The sequence below is a fragment of the Otolemur garnettii genome, unplaced genomic scaffold (genome assembly GCF_000181295.1).
Source record: "Otolemur garnettii isolate 467f Iridium unplaced genomic scaffold, OtoGar3 scaffold00149, whole genome shotgun sequence".
In the NCBI taxonomy this organism is placed as follows: Eukaryota; Metazoa; Chordata; class Mammalia; order Primates; family Galagidae; genus Otolemur; species Otolemur garnettii.
In genome coordinates, this window is record NW_003852544.1 from 3,941,535 (window position 1) to 3,964,750 (window position 23,216).

General features: G+C 36.6%; 1 protein-coding gene across 1 annotated transcript in view; it reads right to left on the reverse strand.

Annotated features, from left to right (window-relative positions):
- Positions 1–23,216, reverse strand: part of GMDS (GDP-mannose 4,6-dehydratase) — a 587,084-nt gene that overhangs the window by 295,789 nt on the left and 268,079 nt on the right. Inside the window, exon 7 of the mRNA XM_003799345.3 lies at positions 9,897–10,024. Within this exon, the coding sequence (XP_003799393.1) occupies positions 9,897–10,024 (128 nt within the window). The remainder of the gene's footprint in view (positions 1–9,896; positions 10,025–23,216) is intronic.

Genomic DNA, 23,216 nt, shown 5'->3' on the forward strand with positions numbered 1-23,216 from the left:
AAAATGCATTTCTTTGACTTTTAGCTTGTCGTGTGTGTGCGTGTGTATGAGAGAGAGAGATTAATTTATGGTGTTAGTGCGCATACAGCACATGAAGTAAGAGAAAGACTGCTTTGATTGAACATACCTTTGCCCTTTCCAGAGTCTACTAGCATAAAAATTAAGCACTGAATATTAAAGCTATATACATCCTACAACCAAAATCATCACTAAATTTAGGTGATGTCATATTTTATAAGAGTCAATTACATTTATATGACATGAATAGTCTTATATTAAAATTAAATAGTTTTTATTTGTGGGTGGAAGTTATCATGAAGTGGCAAGAGAACAGAAGGAAAAGACAGCTGAGGAGCAGGGCAGGAGACAGAGAAAGGGCAGAAGGGACAGAAGGACATTGCTAACCGGAAGGACAAAGAAAGTTTAAGGAGTCTCATGTATTTAGTGAACATGTAAGTGAAATGTGAAAAGAACCTTTTATGCTGTTCTCCCAGAACATTTCTTCTCAGGACTAGCACCATGACTTTCTTAGGTACAAAGGGTCATTTCATGATCCACCATGGTATGATGACACTTTACATCAATGAGAGTAACTAAAGGGTGGAGTACAAGCTTCCACCTTGATGTGGTTAATTGCTACCCATTAGAACATAAATGGCATTTACACAAAGTTTCATAATCCATGTCCACCGGCATTGTGCTGACTCTATTCTATATTTATTTTATCCTCTCTTTCTCTCCAAATACACACACACACACACACAAGCTTGCCAAGAACTGATTTCCTAATTTAGTGTCATAACCTCAATTTTGTGTGTTTAAAATCAAACTGTAAATGTAATCTAAAAATGCACCAACCCTTGTGTTTCTAAATTATGTGTAGATGAAAACTTGATGAATAATCTATCCTAGAAATATGGATAGTATAGGCATCTTTCTTTAAGAAAACAATTTAAAAAAAAAGAAAACAATTTAATCAGGGAATACAGTTTCTGATTTGGGCATGGCCACAACTGTGATGTCATTCCAACCAAGCAAGACCTGCACCCTGGCCAGATGACATGGGGAATGATGACTTTCTGTATTTTTCTTTCTGATATTCAATAATACACTGAAAACTTTAAAATCTTCTGTAAAACATTTAAAGCACAACCTTAGATGATAGAATGAAGAAAAAAAGGGTGAAATAGCAACTTGACTTTGTTATATAGAGACATGGGATTTTTTTCTTCACTTAAGTGTAACTATTACACTCTTTTGGAACAGGAATAGGCGGACAGTCTAAACATTTTAGGTTTTGAAGATGCAGGAAACTGTTACAAGCTTTTCTTTTCCTACAAATAAAACTGTTCTTTCATTTTCCTTCATTAAGATAGTCCCTTAAGTTGCCTTCCTATACATGTTTGGTTTATTAAATACAGATAAAGGAAAAACTACTTATTTTCATTTTTATCTTTGGACTATTTTTTTAAAACAGTATTAAATTAAATAGCCCCCATACACACACACACACACACACAGTGAAAAGCAATCATCAATACCTCACTAGTCAATATAAAAAGTCTAAATTAAAAAAACAATAAGTATTATAGCATATTCAATAAGCAGGCCACTGATATATTTTCCTCCCAAGCAAGAACATCATAGGCTCCTGAGTAAGAAAATGGGGGTAGAAATCTTATCCTGACCTTTCTCCCTAACTAACAGTTAATTGGCAAAGATTCATTACAGTAGGTTTTCTAGGAAACTCTCTGGGAACTCTCTGCAGGTATCTATGTAATGTCTCCCTCTGTACAACGGCAGGAATGACACTGTTAAGACCGGATCTCAACACAGTCCTGGTTTGTCTGCCCCCCTGCCACTTTATGAAATGAATACAACCTCACACTCTGTTGCTTTTAAGTAAAGCTTTAGTAAAGAATGGATTCTGACACCATTAGCACTTTAGATAGCTGAAACATAAAAAGATGCTACTTTTATATGCTACGTTCTTGCATATAAACAAAAGAAGTTTGTTGGTGATGATGCAACAAGCACATTTCCCTTCAATAAGACCTCAGAAAGTCTAAATGACACATCTTCCTTCCAGATTTGTGTTAACACAGGATACAAAATGCTAGTAGCAAATGGACAGAGAGGAAAGAAAGGATTGGGAAACAGTGGTTAATTCTCCCCCGCTCCGTCTACTATACTCTCAAAACCCTGCCAGAAGCTTTCCTGCTTCCTCCAGGTGTCTGTTCAGCTGAGAACTGAAGGCTATAGTGAAGGTTAACTCGTTTAGAGGGGATGGAGCCCTAACTACATATTTCCCCCCAAACACCTTTGCATCTTTGCCTGACACAGCCAGTATCATGGGTTTAGGGAGATCTGACAGCTATCTCAACCAGCCCTGGTCTTTCAGATGTTTCTCTTCCCCTAAGACCTTAAATAGCTGGAAGAAAAAAGGCACAGAAGCTTAATTTTCTGTCTGTCAGGAAGTGGAATGTTACCTAGATCTTCTTGTTAATACGCACAGTCTTCTCACATTGGCATATGTCAGTTGCTATGTGCACGGCTGAGGTGTCAGGCCTGGGCTGGGGTTCTTGCTTCACTCACCTTTATTGCCCATGACATTGAGAAAATATTTCACTGAAACTCTCTAAATCTTATGCCCTTCACCCATTCAATGAGAATGTATATCTACCTTTTAGGACTGTTGTGGGTTTTATATAAGATAATAATATATATAAAGTCCTCAAAAGTTTCTGGCATGAAGTAAGTGCCTAACATTCAGTAGGAAGCTTAATTGTTATTTAGTCTGTGTTCCTTGTCCAAAAACAGGTGGGGAAATACAATGTTAAATTCAGATAAACTTCAAAGCCCATTTCTAATGATGTGAACCTTCCCTGGATTGCTTGTAGAACACTTCAAGAGCTTTAGTAGGGTTAGCTCTTGCCAGGAAAACCTCTTACCACTTTATAAATGGCTTTTGCTGAGTCCTGGAAAGAGTTTGACTCTTTGTGTCTCACAAGAGCAAGGGACCTTTCTGTAATGGGTAAAAATCTTAAAAGATACTTCTGGCCTGGCCTCTGCTAATTAACTCATCTCTCAATATCTCTCAATATTTTCTGGCTATAGTTGTGCTCCAGATACTTTTATCAAAGTGAAACCACAGTGGGACTGTATTAACCAGACTGTTACCATAGATTTTATTTAAGCAGATGGCACCATTTCCCAACTCTTTACTGTTAGATGTTAATGCTAATTTTTTTATTCAAAGAGTTCCAAGGTCAAATAAGTTAAGGAAACCCTGTATCAATCTTATCTGGCTATAGTGCACATTCACATGTCATAAGTTTTGAGAAGTTAGTCCTCTGATAAAGAAATCTGCTTAACTTCCTGGAATACAGCATTTTCTAGGCTCATATGTCTTTCAACAAAGCTTAGAAGACTTTCATTTATAGCAACTGGAACCATGACCATAGCAGGTGCTCAGAAGAATATATGTTAAATGAACAATGTCACTCTGAGAAGACAGAGGTTCTTTCCTCTATTCTTTTCGGACACCACTGCTTGAATATTCAAGTTTGATTGGTTATGGTGTATGTGTCCCAAATGTATTGTTCTCATGAATACCAGGAGGGAAGCAGGCATGACAACTCTTGGAGGAATCAGGAAAATATTTAAGAAAAATATTTTTGAAAGTTTGAATTGCTATATAACTATATCCTGTAAGAAATGCAAATGTTCAAGCACATGTGTTTATATAAATATTTACAGCTGTTAGCCATTGACACCATAGCAATTGTTTAAATAGTACTTTTTTTTTTTCAAAATGCAACAGTAATTGTAGATGTGAATTACAGAATTTGGCTGATGGTTATCCATGGTAAAAGTTATTCAATTATTCTGTGTGTTTAAAAACGTTTATAAAAAAAACATTGAAAATATCTGATTATGACGTTTTTATTCTGAAATGTAAGGTAATTGATATAGTTTTTCTATATTTTTTTTTTATTAAATCATAACAGTGTACATTAATATTATCATGGGGTACAGTGTACTGTTTCTGTATACAATTTGAAATACTTTCATCCAACTAGTTAATATAGCCTTCATGTCTTTTTCTTAGTTATTGTGTTAAGACATTTATATTCTACATTTAGAGAGATTCACATGTACCCTTACAGGATGAACCATAGGCATGATCCCACCAATGACACTCCCTCCACCCATCCTCCACCCTCCCTTCTCCCCATGTTCCTGGGCTAAAATTGGGTTATAGCTTTCCTGTGAATGCTATGAATTAGTTTCATAGTAGGGCTGAGTACATTGGATACTTTTTCTTCCATTCTTGGGATACTTTGCTAAGAAGAATATTTTCCAGCTCTATCCATGTAAACATGAAGGAGGTAAAGTCTCCATCTTTCTTAATGGCTACATAGTATTCCATGGTGTTTTCATTTTTAAATTTCAGATTAATATAAGGATAAAAATGATTAGGTTTTATGGTTGGGTTTGTTAGGTAAGGTCCCTATTGTAATTGTGTCCCACACCCAGGAGGTGTGCCATAAACTCATACATTATGGCCACTGGGTGGAAGCACATCAATCGTTCTTCCTCTTCCCCTCTCTCTCCTCCCTCTTCCCCCCAACTTGAATTAAATTGAGTTTTTCTGAAATACTTTTTGATCTAGAAAGGCTATAAATGAATGTTAATGATTCATCCTCAGCAACAGAAAATGATTTGATATAAATTATTTCAAAAATGTTTACAAGACAGGTAAACTCTAATCATATATGTATAGTACATTAATACTATATTTATTTTTTAAAGTAGCATTATTATGCCCTTTTTACAGATGGGAAAATTGAGATATAACAACTTGTCTAAGGCTGAGGAGCAATTCACTGGCATAGCTAGCTAAGATCACTTGGACCCCTCCTCAAGGCATAAGAAGAAAATGCTCTCTCCTCTTCATTAGGGAAATTTATGTACAAGTAGTGTAAGTAGCTCAATTTAATGATTGCCATTATTTTTGTTGTAAATCAGGCTTATATAATTAATACATGTGTAAGTGAGATGCCACTATGACTTGTTTGATCCATATTTGCAAACATTTTTATACTAAAGCTATTACAGTATCAGGATGCACATGTTTTAAATAAACTTTTTTTTCATTTTTATGATGTTGACTTTAATTTTGGCAATATATTTACTTTTAGTCATAAATCTCTGAAGTAACTTTATTTTAATACATTTAAAATCTCAAGGAACCATTTCCTTTATATTGTCAAATTTCTGGGCACAGAGATTCTTCTAGTATTCAGAGATAATCTCTTGCATCTCTGTGGCATTTGTTTTTATTTCTCCTTTATCATTTCTGATTGGGGTTACCAGAGTTTTTACTTTTCTGTTTTTAGTAAGTCTGGCCAAGGGTTTATCTATTTTATTTACTTTTTCAAAAAATCAACTTTTTGTTTCGTTAATTTTTTGAAATTTTTTTTGTTTTCAATTTCATTAATCTCTGACTTAATTTTGGCTTTTTCTTCTGTTTGGTTTAGGGTTAAATTGTTCTTCTTTTTCCAAATCTATGAGGTGGTTTGTTTTTTGAAGGTAGGCACCTAGCATAAATTTTCCTCTCAGGACTGCTTTTACTGTATCCCAGAGTTTTTGGTAACTTGTGTCTTCATTGTTGTTGTGTTTGAGGAAATCAACAAATTCCTCTTTAATCTCTTCCTGGACCCAACTATCATTCAGCATAAGGTTGTTCAGTTTCGAAGACTTTGTGTGGGGATGAACAATTTTGTTGGAGTTGAGCTTCACCATTATGAAGCTTTGCGGTCTGAGAAGAGACATGGTATAATTTCTATTCCTTTAATTTTGCTGAAGTTTGATTTGTATCCTAGGATGTGATATATTTTGGAGTATGTGCCATGAGCTGATGAGAAAAAAGTATATTCTTTTACATTGGGATGGTGTGTCCTATATATGTCTATTAATCCCATTTGATCTAGGGTCATGTTTTTAAGTCCTTTGTATCTTTGTTTAGTTTCAGTTTACAGGATTTGTCCAGTTCTGTCAAAGGGGTGTTGAAGTCTCCAGCTATTGAGGTGTTATGGGATATGAGATTGTTCAGACCCTTCAAGGGGGTTTTTCACAAACCTGGGAGCATTTAAGTTAGGTGCGTAAATGTTTAGTATTGAGATGTCTTCTTGTTGAATTGTTCCTTTACCAGTATGAAGTGTCCATCTTTGTCTTTCTTAACTAAAGTTGTTTTGAATCCACTTGTGTCTGAGAATAGGATTGCAACCCCTCCTTACTTCTGAAAAAAATGGGGATTAATTAAACTGAAAAGCTTCTGTACAGCTAAGGCAACAACAAACAAAGCAAATAGACAACCTACACATTGGGAAAGGATATCTGCATATTTTAATTCAGACAAAAGCTTGATAACTAGGATCCACAGAGAATTCAAATTAATAAACATAAAAAGAAGCAACAATCCCTTAGATCACTGGGCAGAAGAGATGAATAGAACCTTCTCTAAAGAAGACAGATGAATGGTTAACAAATATATGAAAAATGCTCACCATCTCTAATTATTAGAGAAATGCAAATCAAAACCACCCTGAGATATCATCCAACCCCAGTGAGAATGCCCCACATTACAAAGTCTCAAAGCTGCAGATGCTGGCGTGGATGTGGAGAAAAGGGAACACTTTTACACTGCTGATGGGACTGCAAACTAATATAACCTTTTTGGAAGGTATTATGGAGAACCCTCATTAGTCCTCCAATCCCATTGCTGGGCATCTACCCAGAAAAAAAAAAAATCCTTCTACTACAGGGACACTTGTACTAGACTGTTTATTGCAGCTCAGTTTTACAACTGCCAAAATGTGGAAACAGCCTAAATACCCACCAACCCAGGAATGGATTAACAAGCTGTGGTATATGTACACCATGGAATACTATTCAGCCACTAAAAAAGAGGGAGACTTTACATCCTTTGTATTAACCTGGATGGAAGTGGAACACATTATTCTTCATAAAGCATCACAAGAATGGAGACATAAGAATCCTATGTACTCAATTCTGATATGAGGACAATTAAGGTCCTAGTACACAGTGGGGGATAGGGAAAGCTGAGAAAGGGAAGGAGGGAGGGAGTAGGGGAGGTCAAGGGATGAGGTACACCTTTGAGGGGTGGGACACAAATATAAGAGGGTCCTTATCTAACAAAAGCAATCAACGTAACCTGGTTCTGTGTACCCTCAAAAAATCCCCAACAATTAAAAAGAATATATATGGAAGGGAAAATAATTATATCTATATAAATATAAAAAGAAATTCTCTTAGCAATTACTCTCATTAAAAACATAGTTTTCTAACCTGTTTTGATAGTCTTTCATTCTGACATCAAATATTGAGTTAACATGTAAACTACATATTATTCAGATACTCAGCCCCCCCCCCAGTGTTTTAATTCCTTTCCTTTAGCCATTAATAAAATGATTTAACTTTAAAAAATATATAAAAAAATAAAATCACAAGGAATAATATTTCTTAAAATGGGGAGTAGCAAATTATAAATTCTTATTTAATAATGGTACCTTTTTAGAAATCAAGACATTTAGACTTCTTTCAGAACACATAAAGGGGAACTACAAAATGCTTCTTACATCACCAACATATTTGAACCCCAGGAGAATCCTTAATATATAAAAGCCACTTGTACTGTGGAACAAATCCAGTCTTGGAAACCAAGGAGAATGACTTAACTTTCTACATGTGTCTCTCTATGGAATCAGACAATTTCACATTTTTATTAAAAGCCTAGAAAGTTTTACTCTTGTGTGGACATTCTGGCTGCTGGGCACACTGTACTGACACCAGTAACAAAAATGACTTAATTTCGGATGACCTTTTTAAAGTATTTGAGCCAAAACGTTTATGAAGTATTTTTATTTCATATGAATTCAAATGTGGGCCCTTTGTGCCAAGATTTAGACTACACCCTACGGCAGCACTAGCCTTGGCATTTGGGAAGTGAAATGACAGCCTTCCTTCCAGATTCTCTGGTTCACAAGACTTTCTCACTACTTGTTTAACAGTCTCATTCTTTTTGTTAGAGTTTTTGGGCCTATTTTTAAAATGTCATTCTCCCCACCCTCATTGCAAAGGTTCATTTCAACACATGGAATATATAGAAAGTATAAAGAAGAAAATAAACGTAAGCAGTTACACATTTATTTATCAACATTTTGCTATAGCATTTTCCTGCTATCAAAATCTGTTTGATTTCTAAATTCCAATATAAACTTCTTTTTCACCTAAGTGTAAAAAAAGAAAAAAAAAAGGAATGAAACTTAATCATTGTGAATCTTGGGTGTGGAGAAGAGCTTGGATAGAGAGGAGTACCTATTACTTACTACGTAGCCCTAAGAGTCTGCAGGTAGCTAAAATGCCATACAACAAAATGACATTACTGAAAAAATAATGTATCAATTTTCACAAAACGATCCTCATATTTTTCAGTAGGAAAGGCTATTAGGTTAGACAACGTAAAGTTTCAGTTTTTTCTGCTAACATTTCCTTTCTCTTACTTTTCTTTTAATTTCTACAAGTGTGGACCCATATATTTTTTGATATAACATCCTTAAAATACACCTAAGGACTGCTGCCATAAAATGCTTCTTTGTAACTATAGCTTAGAAGAACACATTTAAAAGATCTAAATACCACACTATTCAAAATTTAAAGTCAGAACTTTTTTGTCCATAATATAAATCAATATAAATCAGATGTTCAAGTATATATACTTTTTTTAACTGTTACAAACAAAAATAAAATCACAGTGAAGCCAACCCCTGCATTAGCAAGAAAAGTACAAATTTTGCTTTCTTTTGTAAATGTTCAAGTTTCTTTTTAAATCCCATGGATGAACAAGGAAGCCAGATCCAAGGAAGCCAGATCCGGTTTCCCATAGAGGAATCAATCCAGACAGAAATAGTCATGTGAGCACAGGAAATCTGTGAGCACCTGAACAAGGACAGGCAATACCAGGAAGAAGGACAACATTACTACCATGCTCTTTCATGTTTGGCCCCAGTATGGACTTTTAAAAACAAGCTAATCAGTGCAAAGTAAAATGTAACAATTTGTTTATAATAAGAAAAAAACCACTCTACTCATATGTATACATATGTAACTAAAACCGAAACTTAATGCATATAGGAATCCCAACAATGAAAATCCAAATTTACCTTTAATTCTAACCATTATCCTACAATAGTAACATTATTAACATCTCTCTCTCTCTCTCTTTCTCTTATTTAATGAGCACAGCCCATTGGCGTATAATGCTACACATTGAGAAGTGTGTAACGTATTACTCAGACTCTTTAGTGTCAGAAAGCAAGAGTTCCATAAGAACCTTACTCTTGGTAGAATTTAGTAGAATAATATAAATCCGAAGGACTTGGATTACATAAATTGAAATTGGGTACTATTTCTTGAAGATTTGAGAACTAATACTTTTATAACCCCTTCTTTCATGTTAGTCATGTGTGTAATGGGGAGAGAGAAGGTAAAAGGGGATGGGAGAAGCAGCTTAAGAAAGGAAAGAGGAGTAACACTCAAACATTCCTTGCATCTACCCATCATCTACAGCACTCAACAGTACGTTGGTTTTTAAAAAATAAAAGAACACTTGTGAAAGATGTCAATATCCAGTGTAAGCTTTGTGTACCCCCAAACCATCAAGACTACATCGGAAGTAGTATGAGTTTCAATACCCGCATTAGCAAAGGTCTGTGCCACATCTAGATAGTCACGCTTTCCCACTATAGATTTAACACTGAAAACATCAAAAGATACAGGTTTATTAAAGAAGGTAATTAGTCAGTTCCTACCTCCACATAGTCCTTGGCATGGCCCCAATCTCGTTTGGCATCCAGATTTCCCAGACTGAAGCATTCCAGTTGTCCAAGGTAAATCTTAGCTACTGAACGGCTAATTTTTCGAGTAACAAAATTAGCTCCTAAAAAGAGGCAAAAGATGTATTATCAGCAGAGTACATTTGACATTTATAGTATGGTGAACCAAGCCCAATCTCAGCCTTGGGCATTTTTTACTCTCCTGCCATAAAATAATAAAAGCAAAGAAAAAGAGAAAAGATCATTAACTGTCATTTAGACAAGTTAAGAAGCTTTAATTCTAAGTGTCACATCAGCTCTACTTCCATAACAAACATTTTTCTTTGGAGGACGTCTTAACATTCCTAATTTGCTGCTTCAATATGTAACCCAGGCATTAGGCCAAAGAAAAGTTGTCAGATTGCCAAATTTTAAACAGAATATTCAAAGGGTTGTATAAAGGGAAATGCCAGAATGGACGACAGACATTTAAGACCACCCTGATTTTTTTTAAGAACACAAACACCATAGATTCCTATTAATAAAGCTATTTTGGGGCTCAAGGATAAAAAGGGAGAAAGTAGCTTAGTTCACAGGGTATAACTAGTTAAAGGAAACAAAAAAGTTAAAGGATTTTTTTGAGTTGCCCTTCTGTCAAAATAAGTGGGGATCATTCTTATTTAGAAACTACCATACAAATAAAAAGTATGACATGCTGGCTAGTCAAGTTTCTCTTTTGCAATGCTATCCTTATTGCAATACCATCTTCTAACTGTACTGCTATTCACAGAAATGGCTGTTGAATATTGTACACATATTTTGAAATGATAGATGAAAGGTGGTGGACACTGAAGAAAGTTCAAAACCCATTTTCTTATTCTCTGGTCTTCAATGAAAACCTCTCTGTATTTTCATAAGATTATAAAATTTAAAGGTACTTCTGAAAGAATTTTCTCCAAGCCTCTATACCTAGGTAAGGTTATCAGAGAACCATTAAGGCCACATTCTTGAGGCAATAATACATACATGAGCTAGATAAGAATGGCTCCATACAGTTTAGGAACATTAATATAATTCATCACATACCAGCAATTTTACCTTTGTTCTTCTGCAAATGAAGCAGGGAGGCAAAAGTGAGGTGAAAACTTTTGACTATGGAGTACTGGCACAGGAATAAGGAGGAATATAGGTTTTCTAAATTGGGGCAAGAATATGACCTAGCACATGTTCAAACACATATCAGATTGATCTAATACACAAACTCAGTATATACATCTATACCAATGTCATGTCATTAAAAAAATACAATGGGACTACCACGGGAATCCAGATTTTCAATTTCCCTTATCAATTCATTGGGTACATTAAGAAAGCCAAAATTTCTGCTTTCCACACAAGTTTATAAAACCTACAGAGGTACTTTTAAAAAGAGCTTTTCAAAATGAAGAAATACTTACTAAACACAATCTTAGTAACAGGTATTACTAATTGGTATTTTTTAAATTTTCTATTGACTCCTAACAGTCAAATTTAAATATGTAAGTAAATTTAGGGTTTTTGAAGGTTATCTTTCTTTCAATGTCAGGACTATATTATTACCCCAAAGTGTACTAGGTAAACTAGTAGTGATGCCAAATTATTATCTGAGGTTCCCAACACAAAATAATTCAGATTAACTTATTCACAGCAATCTAATGTTTAGAAGTTGCATAAAAGCATCTAGCTTGTTCCTACAGTTTATTTATTCTTTCTCCCAGTATTAACTGAGCGAACAAACACCAAACACTGAGCTGGACATGGGGGATCTGGGAATAAACAAGCAGCTTCTGCTCTCAGGTATCATACAGAGGGGCAGGTGGGCAAATAACCCAGTGCTGAACCCAGTAAAATGACTGGTTTGCAGGGAGGAAAACACCTGGGGCTTGTAAGGTGGTGGACACAGCCCCTGAGAAATGACCACTGGAAAAGGAGCCTGAATTGAATCTAACACTGAGGGGATTAATCAAGCTGTGAAACAGGATGGCACCCCAGGCAGAAGGAACACCAAGGGCAAAGACGCAGAAGGGCCTTTCTGGTTTAAACCTTACCACAACCTTCCTATGATTACGGCACATCCAATGATGGCTAACCCTGTGAGCACTGTGCTAAGCTCTCCAGATGAGGTAACATTTAATTTTCAGAGCAATCCATGGGCTAAGAACTATTAATACTCTCATTGTGTACATGAAGAACCTGAGGTTCAGTGAAGCTACATAAACTGGCCATTCTAAAACAGGATTCAAATCAAGATCTACATGACTGACTACAAAGTCCAGCCTCCAACACTGTCAAAGCTCCAATGTCATGCTACAAATATGTATCCTTTCTTATCTGTATCCAAAAGTTCTTGGATAACAAGCCAAAATTAAATAAAATTTCTAGTTTTTAAAATTTAACTATTACTTAAAACAGCTATATTGAGATAATTCACAAACTATACAACTCATTTATTTAAAGTACATACGTCAATAGGTTTTAATATAGTCACAGAGTTGTACGCCCATCACCATAATCAATTTTAGAAAATTTTTATCACCCTAAAGAGAAACACTGTACCCTTTAGCAGCCACTCATCCTTTTTTCCCATGCTCCATAACCCTAGGCCACTGCTAATCCACTTTTTATCTCTATAGATTTCCCTATTCTGGACATTTCATATAAATACAGTCATATAATATCTGATGTTCTATGACTGGCTTGTTTCACTTAGCGTAACATTTTCAAGGTTCATCAATGTTGTAGTTTGAATCAGTACATCACTCCTTTTCTTCATAGCCAAATAATATTGTATCGTATGGATATATCATATTTTATGTATCCGTTCATCAGCAGATGAACACATGGGCTGTTTCTATCTTTTGGCTATTTTGAGTAACACTGAGCATTATGTACAAGTTTTCTGTGACCATGAATTTGAGGGGGGTACATATTAGTGCCTAATGGTAGAATTACTGGCTCTTATGGTAACTCTATGGTTAATCCATTGATGAATTGTAGATTGTTTTCCAAAGTGGCTGCACCACTTTACATTCCCAGCAGTAAAATATAAGTCCGATTTTGCACAGCCTCCTCAAACTTGCTATGGTCTTTTAATCTGTAATCATCCTAGTGGATACCTAGTGGTATTTCATTGAGGTTTTGATTTGCGTTTCTCTGATAACTAATAATATGGAGCATCTACCTTTCCATGTGCTTATTAGCCATTTGTATATCTTATTTGGAGAAATGTCTATTCAGATTCTTTGCCCATTTTTTAATTGGTTTAGTCATTTTTTTTTACAGAGTTGTAAGTTCTTTATATATTCTGTATCAGACATATAATTTGCAAATATTTTCCCTCATTCTGAAGTTGCCTTTTCACTTTCTTGATATGCCCCTTTGAGGCATAGAAGTTTTTTTTTTTTTAATTTTGATAAAATCTAATTGTCTATTTTTGTAATTGTAGAATGTGCTTTTGGTGTTATATCTAAGAAGTCTTTGTTAACCCAAAGTAATGATGGAGATGTGCCCCTATATTTTCCTTTATGAGTCTTATAATTTTTGTTCTTACATTTAGATTTTTGATCCATTTTCAGTAAATTTTTGTGAATGGTATAATGAAAGGGTCCGACTTCATTCATTTTTATGTGTATGTCCTGCTGTTTCAGTATTATTTGTTGAGATGATTGTTCTTCCCCAATGAACTATCTTGGTACCTTTGTCAAAAATAAATGTGAAGGATAATTTCTGACTTTCAATTCTATTCCACTGATCTATGTCTACCATTAGGACATTGAAACAGTCTTGATCACTGAAGCTTTGAGGTAAATGTTAAAATCAATGAGGGTTTTCCAACTGTATTCTTTGAAAAGATTGCTAGAGTTATCCTCTGTGCCTTGAATTTCCCTATGAATGTCAGGATTAACGTGTTGATTTCTGCAAAAATGCTTACTGGAATTTTGATAGAGATTATGTTAAATCTGAGCAATCTAGGGAGCATCTCCATCACAACAGTATTATATTTTCAAACCTATAAACACAGATGTCTTCCCACTTATTTAGGCTTTTAAAAATTTCTTTCAACAATGTCTAGTACTTTTCAGAGAATAATTTTAATTTGTTCCTAAATATTCTTTTTAATGTTACTATAAATGAAATTATTTTCTTAATTACACTTTCAGATTAATTTTAAACATTTTAGCAATTATATGTTTCACTAGTTAATTTTTAGGAGAGGCTTAAAATGATTCTTTTTAAAATTTCACTCCCATTTTTACTCCATGTTAACACAAGACTGTTTTTAGCAGAGAATTACATAAAGCATATAATATGAGGGATGGGAGCACAGAGGAAACTGCCCAGCTATAGAAAATGAGAGGCACAGAGACACTGAGCCCTGGCCCAAGGCAGGACAATCTGGCTTATAAAACATGGGATGTTTCCTAAGCCACAGTAGAATGCAGGCAGAATCCCTCCTCTGTTGAGATGACCTCAGTGGTTATAAATTACAACACATACAGATAATGTAACCCCCATAATTATTTAAAATAAATACTTGCTTTCTAAGAACCATAAACTATAAGCCCCTAGTTAGATAGAGGACTAGACTAAGAAGGTTAGCCTTATCAACTGCAGTAGGCCAGCTCTGTCAGTTACTAAACTGCGCTATCTTATACAAACCATTTAACACACCTGAAGTTACAGTCTCCTTTGTAAGCTACTTGCATATTAATACTTGCCATGCCAAACCACAGGGTACACTAATGTAGATGAAATGGCATGGTAGAACATAAATTGCTACAGAAATGTAAAGAATATCATCATGTCCTTCCTTGTAAAATAAAGATAATAATGGTAATTGACAGGTAGGTTTGATGTTTAAAGGAGAAAATCCAAGTAACAATTGTAGCAAGATCTGATAAATATTAATTAACCATTATTAAAATTATTACATTAAAATGTCAATGGTTATCTATAATTAAGTCTCAATGAAAAGTTAAGATTTTTTAGTTCTTTTATGACTATGTCTCTTAATTCTCTGATTTTAAAAGTCTGCGACTGAGGACAAAGATTGTAAGTAAACAGCCACTGCCAAAAGCAGGCATGTAGACTCACACACAAAGTACTAAAACACATTTCTAGAATTCTTTTGGGTCACAATTTCGATATAAACACATAAACCTAAAAAAAAGAGTAAACATATAAATATATATTCATAAGAAAGAGATCAATTAAAAAGTTTTTTAGTTTAAATAGTTCTAATATTGAGTTTATGAGTTTTGCTAGCATTGATAGAAGGTAAATAGAATTTCAGGTGAGGCAATACAACAAGAAAAATTGCCATATTAAAAAACATCAATATATGCTAGATAAACTAATACAAAGCTGAGACTCTAAGAAATAAAAGGAAATCCCCAGATGAAGGGGGAGCTTCAGAGCACAAATCATGGTGAGTGCTAAGGAGTCTTGGCTGGGATTAAGAATGGAAGGTTATCTGTAAATGGGTTCAGCTCTGACACCCTGCCTGAGACAAAGGACAAGATCTACAGCTAAAGTCAGTGTTATTATCTTAACCAAGTGTGTTATCAGTTGTCTTACACATAAAATGGGATCATAATCCATACTAAGGATCAAATATCTGCTACACTACAGAACAGTCAATCAACATGAATTATTTCTATTAGTCATAAATGTTTGCTACCTTGGATATTTTTATTGTGATAAATATTTAAAAACATTAAGGCTTTTTTTCTTCTTTTGCATTTTCTTTACACAACCTTTTGCTTAATAAGTCCAAGGTTAGGGAAAGATTAGAAGAGCTACATTAAATTAAGAAAAAAATAGTTACTATTTGACCTCATCCCTCAAAATAGAATTCTGTAATGAGACATTAAATTTGTAAGCAAGTCTTCACAGGGAAAAATAACTTTCTAAATAATTTTGGAAATTATTCACATGTAAAGCTGGAGCAGCTGCATGCTGTGCTATACTAAGTAGGGAAGTGAGGCTCTCTATGGGCACAAGCAGTGGCAAGAAGGCCAACTGGCCCGCATGGCCCTGAGCTGGTCCTGAATGTGAGGGAAGGGTGTCTTGTAGTTAAGAACATCACCTAGGAGTAAAGGAGATTCACCCCTGGATCCTAGGGAAAGAAAAGCCTGTGAATTTTACCAACAGCAGACACAGGATGAGCCAGGCTTAGGAATAGTACCATGTCCTCCTTGGCCACCAGGCAAGGGAAGAGCTTCTCCACAGGAGTTAGCATATGAACATAGCTTCTTTCTAGGGGCTGCCCATAAAAACCAAGGGTCAGAATATTTTCAATATAGATAATGAAACGTGAATGGGCCATTGTTTCCTTACTTGAATATCATCTTAAGGGTAATCATACAATAACTTGTAATGATTTTTCTTCACATACCAGACAATAGTCAAATAGGGTCATCACTTATAAAAGATTACCTTATAGGTGATAAAGTTAAGTATCCCCTCTGCTTTAGTACTGCAAGTTTGCATCAGTTCATTTGATTGGTTCTCTGGGTCTCTTTCTTCCAAAAATATACATCTACACACAATTTCAGACCAAAAATGCTGTGAGCATTACCAATTTCCTTTCTTACCATTCATTCCTGAATCTTTCTTCAGGCATAATTTACCTTATTAAAATGCATTCCTTAGAAGTTCCTTTAATGTAGAGAAATTATCTGGCTCATACTTGAAAGATAGTTTTGCTAAGTACATCTCAAATTAATCTTTAAGTCAAGCAATCTTTAAGCAATTCAATTTAATCTTTAAGTCAGCTGTGTTAATTTTTTATTTCAATTTTCTTTTTTTTGCATATCTAAAGTTCTCTTCGGTTCTTTTTCAAATTCACCTGGGCACTTTTTTATTCTCTTATTGTTTGCTTCTTATTTTTATGATGTTATTCTTATTTAAATATGTCCCAACAATTTTATATTCTGAATATAATAATTCTAATATGTGAGTTCATGGGGGGAAATTTTCTTATTTGACTTTTTCTGATGGTGGTTTGTTTTCTTGTGCATTCGGTAGGAGTTCATGTTTAATAATCTTAATTTGCTGGAGACCAGAGGACAGCTATAAAAATGATGATTCCTCCAAAGAGGGTCAGTGTGTTTATTTTGGGAGACAGGATAAACTGATACTTGAGATCCTTATCCCCTTCCAGATTCTCCAGGTTAACAGCATTCTGCTTTTCCACCTTGTCGCCATCTACTGATTAAAGAGACTGGCCATTCCCTAAGGGCCTTTAAGAGTTACAACTTTACCCTAAGTGAGCTGATTAGACTTAATGTATAGTCCCTAGTGCTCCACCTACCAGCAGGAAAAGGATGTTCAAGAATAAAGACAGATCTAAAGAAATAAAGAAACTGCATTTGAGGTACACACCTAGATATTATGTGAATAATCATACCAATCCAAACATATTTAGTTTTATTTTCACTTTAGGCATTCAGAAAATTTTGATTTTTATGTTTTATTTTACATGGAGTATATGTGCACAATGTGTACAATATGTATTTGTGTGTATGTGTGTGTTTATATTTATATATTATATATAAATTTTATGTATAAATTTATATATAAACATATATAAATTTTAGGTGTGTATATATACACACACAGATGCCCCTAAAATTTGTCTCACCTTTTTGCCCACATCTCTCTGACTCACACACAATTATTTGTAATGATTTTTATTCACATACCAGACAAAATACACTTTTCTCCTTAATAAATTCTGAATTATAAGATCATTGTTTCTTTGTGCTTCTGCCCTTTACACTGAGCCCTACTTCCTGGGAAGAAGTATGGCCAAGACTGCAGGCTCAGACACAGAACCAAAGCCAAATGCCTAATTTCCTGGCTTTGTTCTTGTGTCTAATCCTCACATCAGTGTGTGTGTGCGTGTGGGCATGTATATACATAATGTCACTGTTACTTCAAACTTATGGTTATAACATCATAAGGTGCACCAACATAATGTCCCTGCAGTGCAATATCTTCTATAACAAAAATTGAAAGAAGAAAAATGACCAAGTTTATAAAACATATACCTTAACTTGTCAGCATTAAGCTCAAGACAGTATAATTGCCTTTAAGCATTGATGGTAGCATACTTATTAAAAGAAACGAATCTGTTAAATTACAAACTTTTCCACAATTCATTACTTCAATAGAGATTCTTTTTTAAAAGACAAAATGCAAACTTGGGTCTCTGTGATGATGCAGGGGAGATAAGGGAAGAAACGCTGCAGAAGGCATATTAAGTCACCCCGGGGCAATTCTGCTGCTTACCACATTACACAAATTTACATCTTTGTCACATGTACATTTCCTACAGTCCTAAAATTATACTGTCTAACCCATAAGAAACAAGGGCTCACTAAGTGTGTGGTAATTTTTGTTAGCATGTGTACTGCACACATGATTGTGTATGCACATGCATACATGCATATATATGTGTGAAATTTATCCATCAGCATACAAATGGTATTTGAATTTCTCTAATAAAATTTCTATTCCATTTCACAGTACTTGATCCAAAAGCTTTTGATTTAAAGATATTTTTGAGTTAGATAAAGTACAAAGACAGTTTGGATGATATTCACTGGAAAATAGAAATCATTCCAATTTACCCTGAACCCCTCATGAACCTCCGTCTTGAGGCCCTGCATTTTTCCCCTGTGGTAATCTCTGGCCACCCCACTGAGAACTGCCTGGGCCATGGCTCGGTGCAGACATGGTGTAGAAAGAAGAGACACTGAGAAGGTCATGGCTGACTGAGCACACTACTGAGATCAGAGGGATCATACCTCATTTGCTCACCAAGCCCTGCCAAGAGCAACACTATTTAACTGCAGGTACTCAAAATCCAACAGGCACGTTTAAAAGAATCTCAGGCTTAAAAGAGGACAATTCACAATGTACATTTGTTGGGGACAGCCACTACCTTTTGGCAACTATTTAAATCTCCTTAAATATGTTTTTAAAGAGAAAGGTTCAAAGCACTTTGCTATTCACATCAAATGTTCAACACATTCTGCTGATGGTGACATAATTCACATTCGTAAATCTTCATTTCAGGGTTTCTCAAGTTTGGCACTACTGACATTTGAGGCTGAATAACTCTTTTTTTGTTGGGGACTCTCCTCTGTATAGCAGAGTGTTTAGCAGCATCCCTGGCTTTTACCTGCTGGAAGCCAGCACCATTCCCTCAATTATCACAAGCAAGAATGTGTACAGGCATTGCCAACTTTCACCTGGGGAGACAAAACCGCTCCAGGTGAGAACCACCAGCCTTAGTCAAAGAAAACAACCTTAACAAAGACAGAATTCCACAAACTCAAAACAGATTTATACACTATGTTGTTTTAGGTATCTCTATTCATTTGCTACACTAACCAAACTACCAGGAAACTAAAACACATGAAGTACTCAAATCATGATGAGCCAAAGGTGAGGCTTCATCTGAAAGAGTCAATCTATGAGTCTGGCCTTCCACGGAGGGTCTGAGCTGAAAGTTCTCCAGCGGAAACCAGCCCTGTGGATGGTGCTTCCAGTCCTCACATAGACTCAGACCACCAAGAGAGGGACGTGAGCAAGAAAACAGAAATGGCCAAGGGACGAAATCCACAGACATTACAATATTTAGAGCTCAGATGGGGCTGGAGGAGAAGTGGTGAAGAGGTGGGAGAGGAGAAAGCAGTGAGGGTGAAGGAAGGCACGTGGAGGGACCCTGAGAGTCAGGAAGCCAGTGTCCAGGAGGGAGTCCTTTCCATGCTGGCCAGGTCAGAAGAGGGAGACAGAGCAATGACCATGCAGCATAGACCCAGTCAGAGACATTCCCAGGAATGCAGATCAAAGCCCAAGGGCAGAGAGGGTTCAAGAGACAACAGAAGCAAGATTTCAGAGACACTGAGCACAGAAAACAGTTCTGCAAACTTCTGCTGTATGGTAGAGAAGGAATGAGATTGGAAGATTTTATTCCAAGACACGAGAGAAAGCGGCATCTTTGCATAGTGCTGGAACATCTCATGATAAGGGAGAAATAAATCTGAGCTGAAAGTTCTCCAGTGGGAACCAGCCCTGTGGATGGTGCTTTCAGTCCTCACACAGACAGAGACCACCAAGAGAGGGACGTGAGCAAGAAACCAGAAATGGCCAATGGATAAAATCCACAGACATTACATTTAGAGCTCAGACAGTGCTGAGGGAGAAGCGGGAAAGGAGAAGGCAGTGAGGAAAGAGGTGAATACTGCTGGTACCAAGTCTTTGAGGAGGTGGTAACAGACAGGCGCTCTGCAGATGGCGCATCTAAGGACATGAGGAGCAGGCAGGGAGGACACAAATGCAGGCTGGCAGTGTCTAGATCTAGATGTTCATTGTCAGGACTTCGATTTCACCCTTGAATCCTAAATAAGCACCTCACCCTGACTGCACATTCAGCTCTGTCTCGGTGACAGCTCCTACTGCCTTTGCTCCTGTGGCTGTGGGAGAACCATCACATACCTACCAACAACACTCTATTTCAAGCTAAGTTCTCACAGTCTGGCCATCATACCAAGTATTATGTAACCTGAAACCTCCGAGGCAGACTTTCCTCCTGGTCCCCTCAGGGGATATAACAATTGCTCTCTTTCCCTTCTCCAAAGACCTGAGGGTCTCCTTTGCTTCCCTTCATACTCATTCACCAGTCAACTGTTCATGAAAACCTACTGACTTACTTTCTGAAAAAGTCCTTATTTCTTTTGCAGTTTTTTTCTTTTGGTCAGGCTGGGTTTGAACCAACCACCTCTGCTGGTATATGGGGCCGGTGCCCTACTCCTTTGAGCCACAGGCACTGCCCTGAAAAACTCCTAAGTAACTCCCATATCTAGCCTCTACTAGACCACAATTGAGGTGGCTGCCTAACATACAGACTCCCCTGAAGGGAACTGTTGGGTGTTCTTACCTTCTATACATGATCCCAATGGGAGTACCTGACCTATTCTGTACACTGATTAATTCAAGAAAACAAGCCTAACTTGAGGTGGCCCAAAGAACCATGCTCTCTCGTCTACTGTGCTGTGAAGGGAGTAGGTACTACTCAAGGCAGGCCAATTACAGCTCTTCTCAGGCCTTTTCCAAAGGGATTTCCAGCACTTGAAGAGGCCAAGGTGTGAGGATTGCTTGAGCCCAGGAGTTCCAGACTAGCCTAGGCAACATAGCAAGACCTTGTCTCTACAAAGTAACTTAAAAATTAGGCATGTGTGATTATGCCTAATCACACATGTGATTATGTGGGCACCTGTAATTCCAGCTACATGAGAGGCTGAGGCAGGAGGATGACTTGAGCCAAGGAGTTTGAGGTTGAGTGAGCTATGATCACACTACTGCACTTTAGCCTGGGCAATAGAGCGAGATACGATCTCTAAAAAGAAAAATAAAACAAAAAAAAGATAAGGCCGAGAAGAAAGTAAAATGGAGATAAGAGATAATGAGGAAGAACCCTAAAGAAATCTGAGTTTCTGGTTCCAGCTATTGCTGAGATCAGACACCCACGTCAGTGCCATACTAGAGTAATACCCATACCACCTCTATCTATCTTTATTTATTCTACATAAATCTGGCATGGGTTTTGTCATTTCTAAACCCAGAGTCCCAAATACAAAAGTCCAAACTCTACAAATGAGCCCACGCAGCCCAGGCTCTGACCATTCTCTTTTCCAGACTGCCATTGCTACCAGAGGCTCTTCTTGCCCTGAGTCTCTTTACCCACAGAATCTGCACTGAAACATTATGACCAACTGAAACCAACCACAACCCTTTTTTTCTTCAGTGGCAATCTGCCAAAAGGCCAGAGGTTCCTGTGTGATGTGTCCTACCACCTCCCTAGCGTCTCCCCCTGCCCTGTTCCCCTCACAGTCCTTTTTAGTAACATTCTACTGTGGGCAGATCCTTCTGCACATGAGTGTCTCCTCTCCTTTCCTAGGCCCCCCTTCTCTTCATGAGAAACTTCTGTATCCACATCTTGCTGCCTGCCTGTTTGGCTCTCCAAGCTTCAGCCAGTGGCAGAGACTTCCAAGCCCCCCCTCGCCCTGGGGACTGTCTTTCTTCTGTGCACCTCGATCACCTCTTGCAGAGCTTACCTGCTACCCTTCTACTCCACTGCAATTTTTAGCTTACTCATCTCCACCGTGAGATTTAGACAAGCCTTATAGGCTGTCTATTTCACCAGGGTCTAACATAGAACGTAGCACATGAGAGATGGTCAATCAACATTTCCTGAAGAGAGAAGGAGGGAAGCAGGTCTATGCCACAGTTAACACAATTAGACACCTTTTTACTTATAAATTTAGCACATAACATGCCTAGTTTTTTATTTCTTCTTCCATTAATTCCAGATTCTGAGGAATCATTAAACTCTTTAACTGGTATGTTTCTCTTTCAAGAATATGCATACTAGTAAGCATAAAGGTAATACCACAGATGCTAGTTAAGGACAGAGAAATTATCTGATCATTATCAGGCAGTCTGTCTCTCTCCTGACACATCTTAAGTGTTTCTTCTTTGCCTGTTTATAGGGATGTCGGTACATGACCATCACCTTTATAATAAGAGGTGGGGTGGGCAGAGGAAGGATATAATTGGAGAAGGATCAAGCTTTCTGCCCTGAGAGAGTATCAGATTCAATGCAGTCAATGCGTGGAAGAATGACAAACTCAGGGGAAGAAGACAGAGTTACATACATAGTATATCATCTTCTGAAATCAACTTTTTGTAGAAATGACTTATTAACATTCAAATCATGACTTATCCCACATCATTCTTTACCATGGTTAGGCTGTATTTCAGAATTGATAGAGATATTTCACAGAACAACAATGTTCATACTTCTTTTTGACAATCCTCATACCTAAACCACTTGGATTAAAATGTCTCTTCAGCTTCCATCTCAACTCAGAAGTGTAGTGACATTTAAGAAGCCAAGCAGGGCCATCCCATATAAATTTCACATTTATAGTAACTTTAAAAAACAGTATTGGCTTGCAGCCATCCCAGCATGAAGACTGCAAAGTAAGAAAACCTTCAAAAGGCCTTTGATTCTAATTCATCTGATAGAAAATTAGGATAAGACAAATGTCTCTGGCATGAGGCAGCTATGTCTCTCCATATAGTGAGAACCAATCTTACTTGGTTCTCACTATAAAGTCTCTGTTATTGTCTTATGTCACAAAAAAGTAAAACCATGCAATACTCTGAAAACAAATGAGTATGAAGGATAAATTTATTCACCTA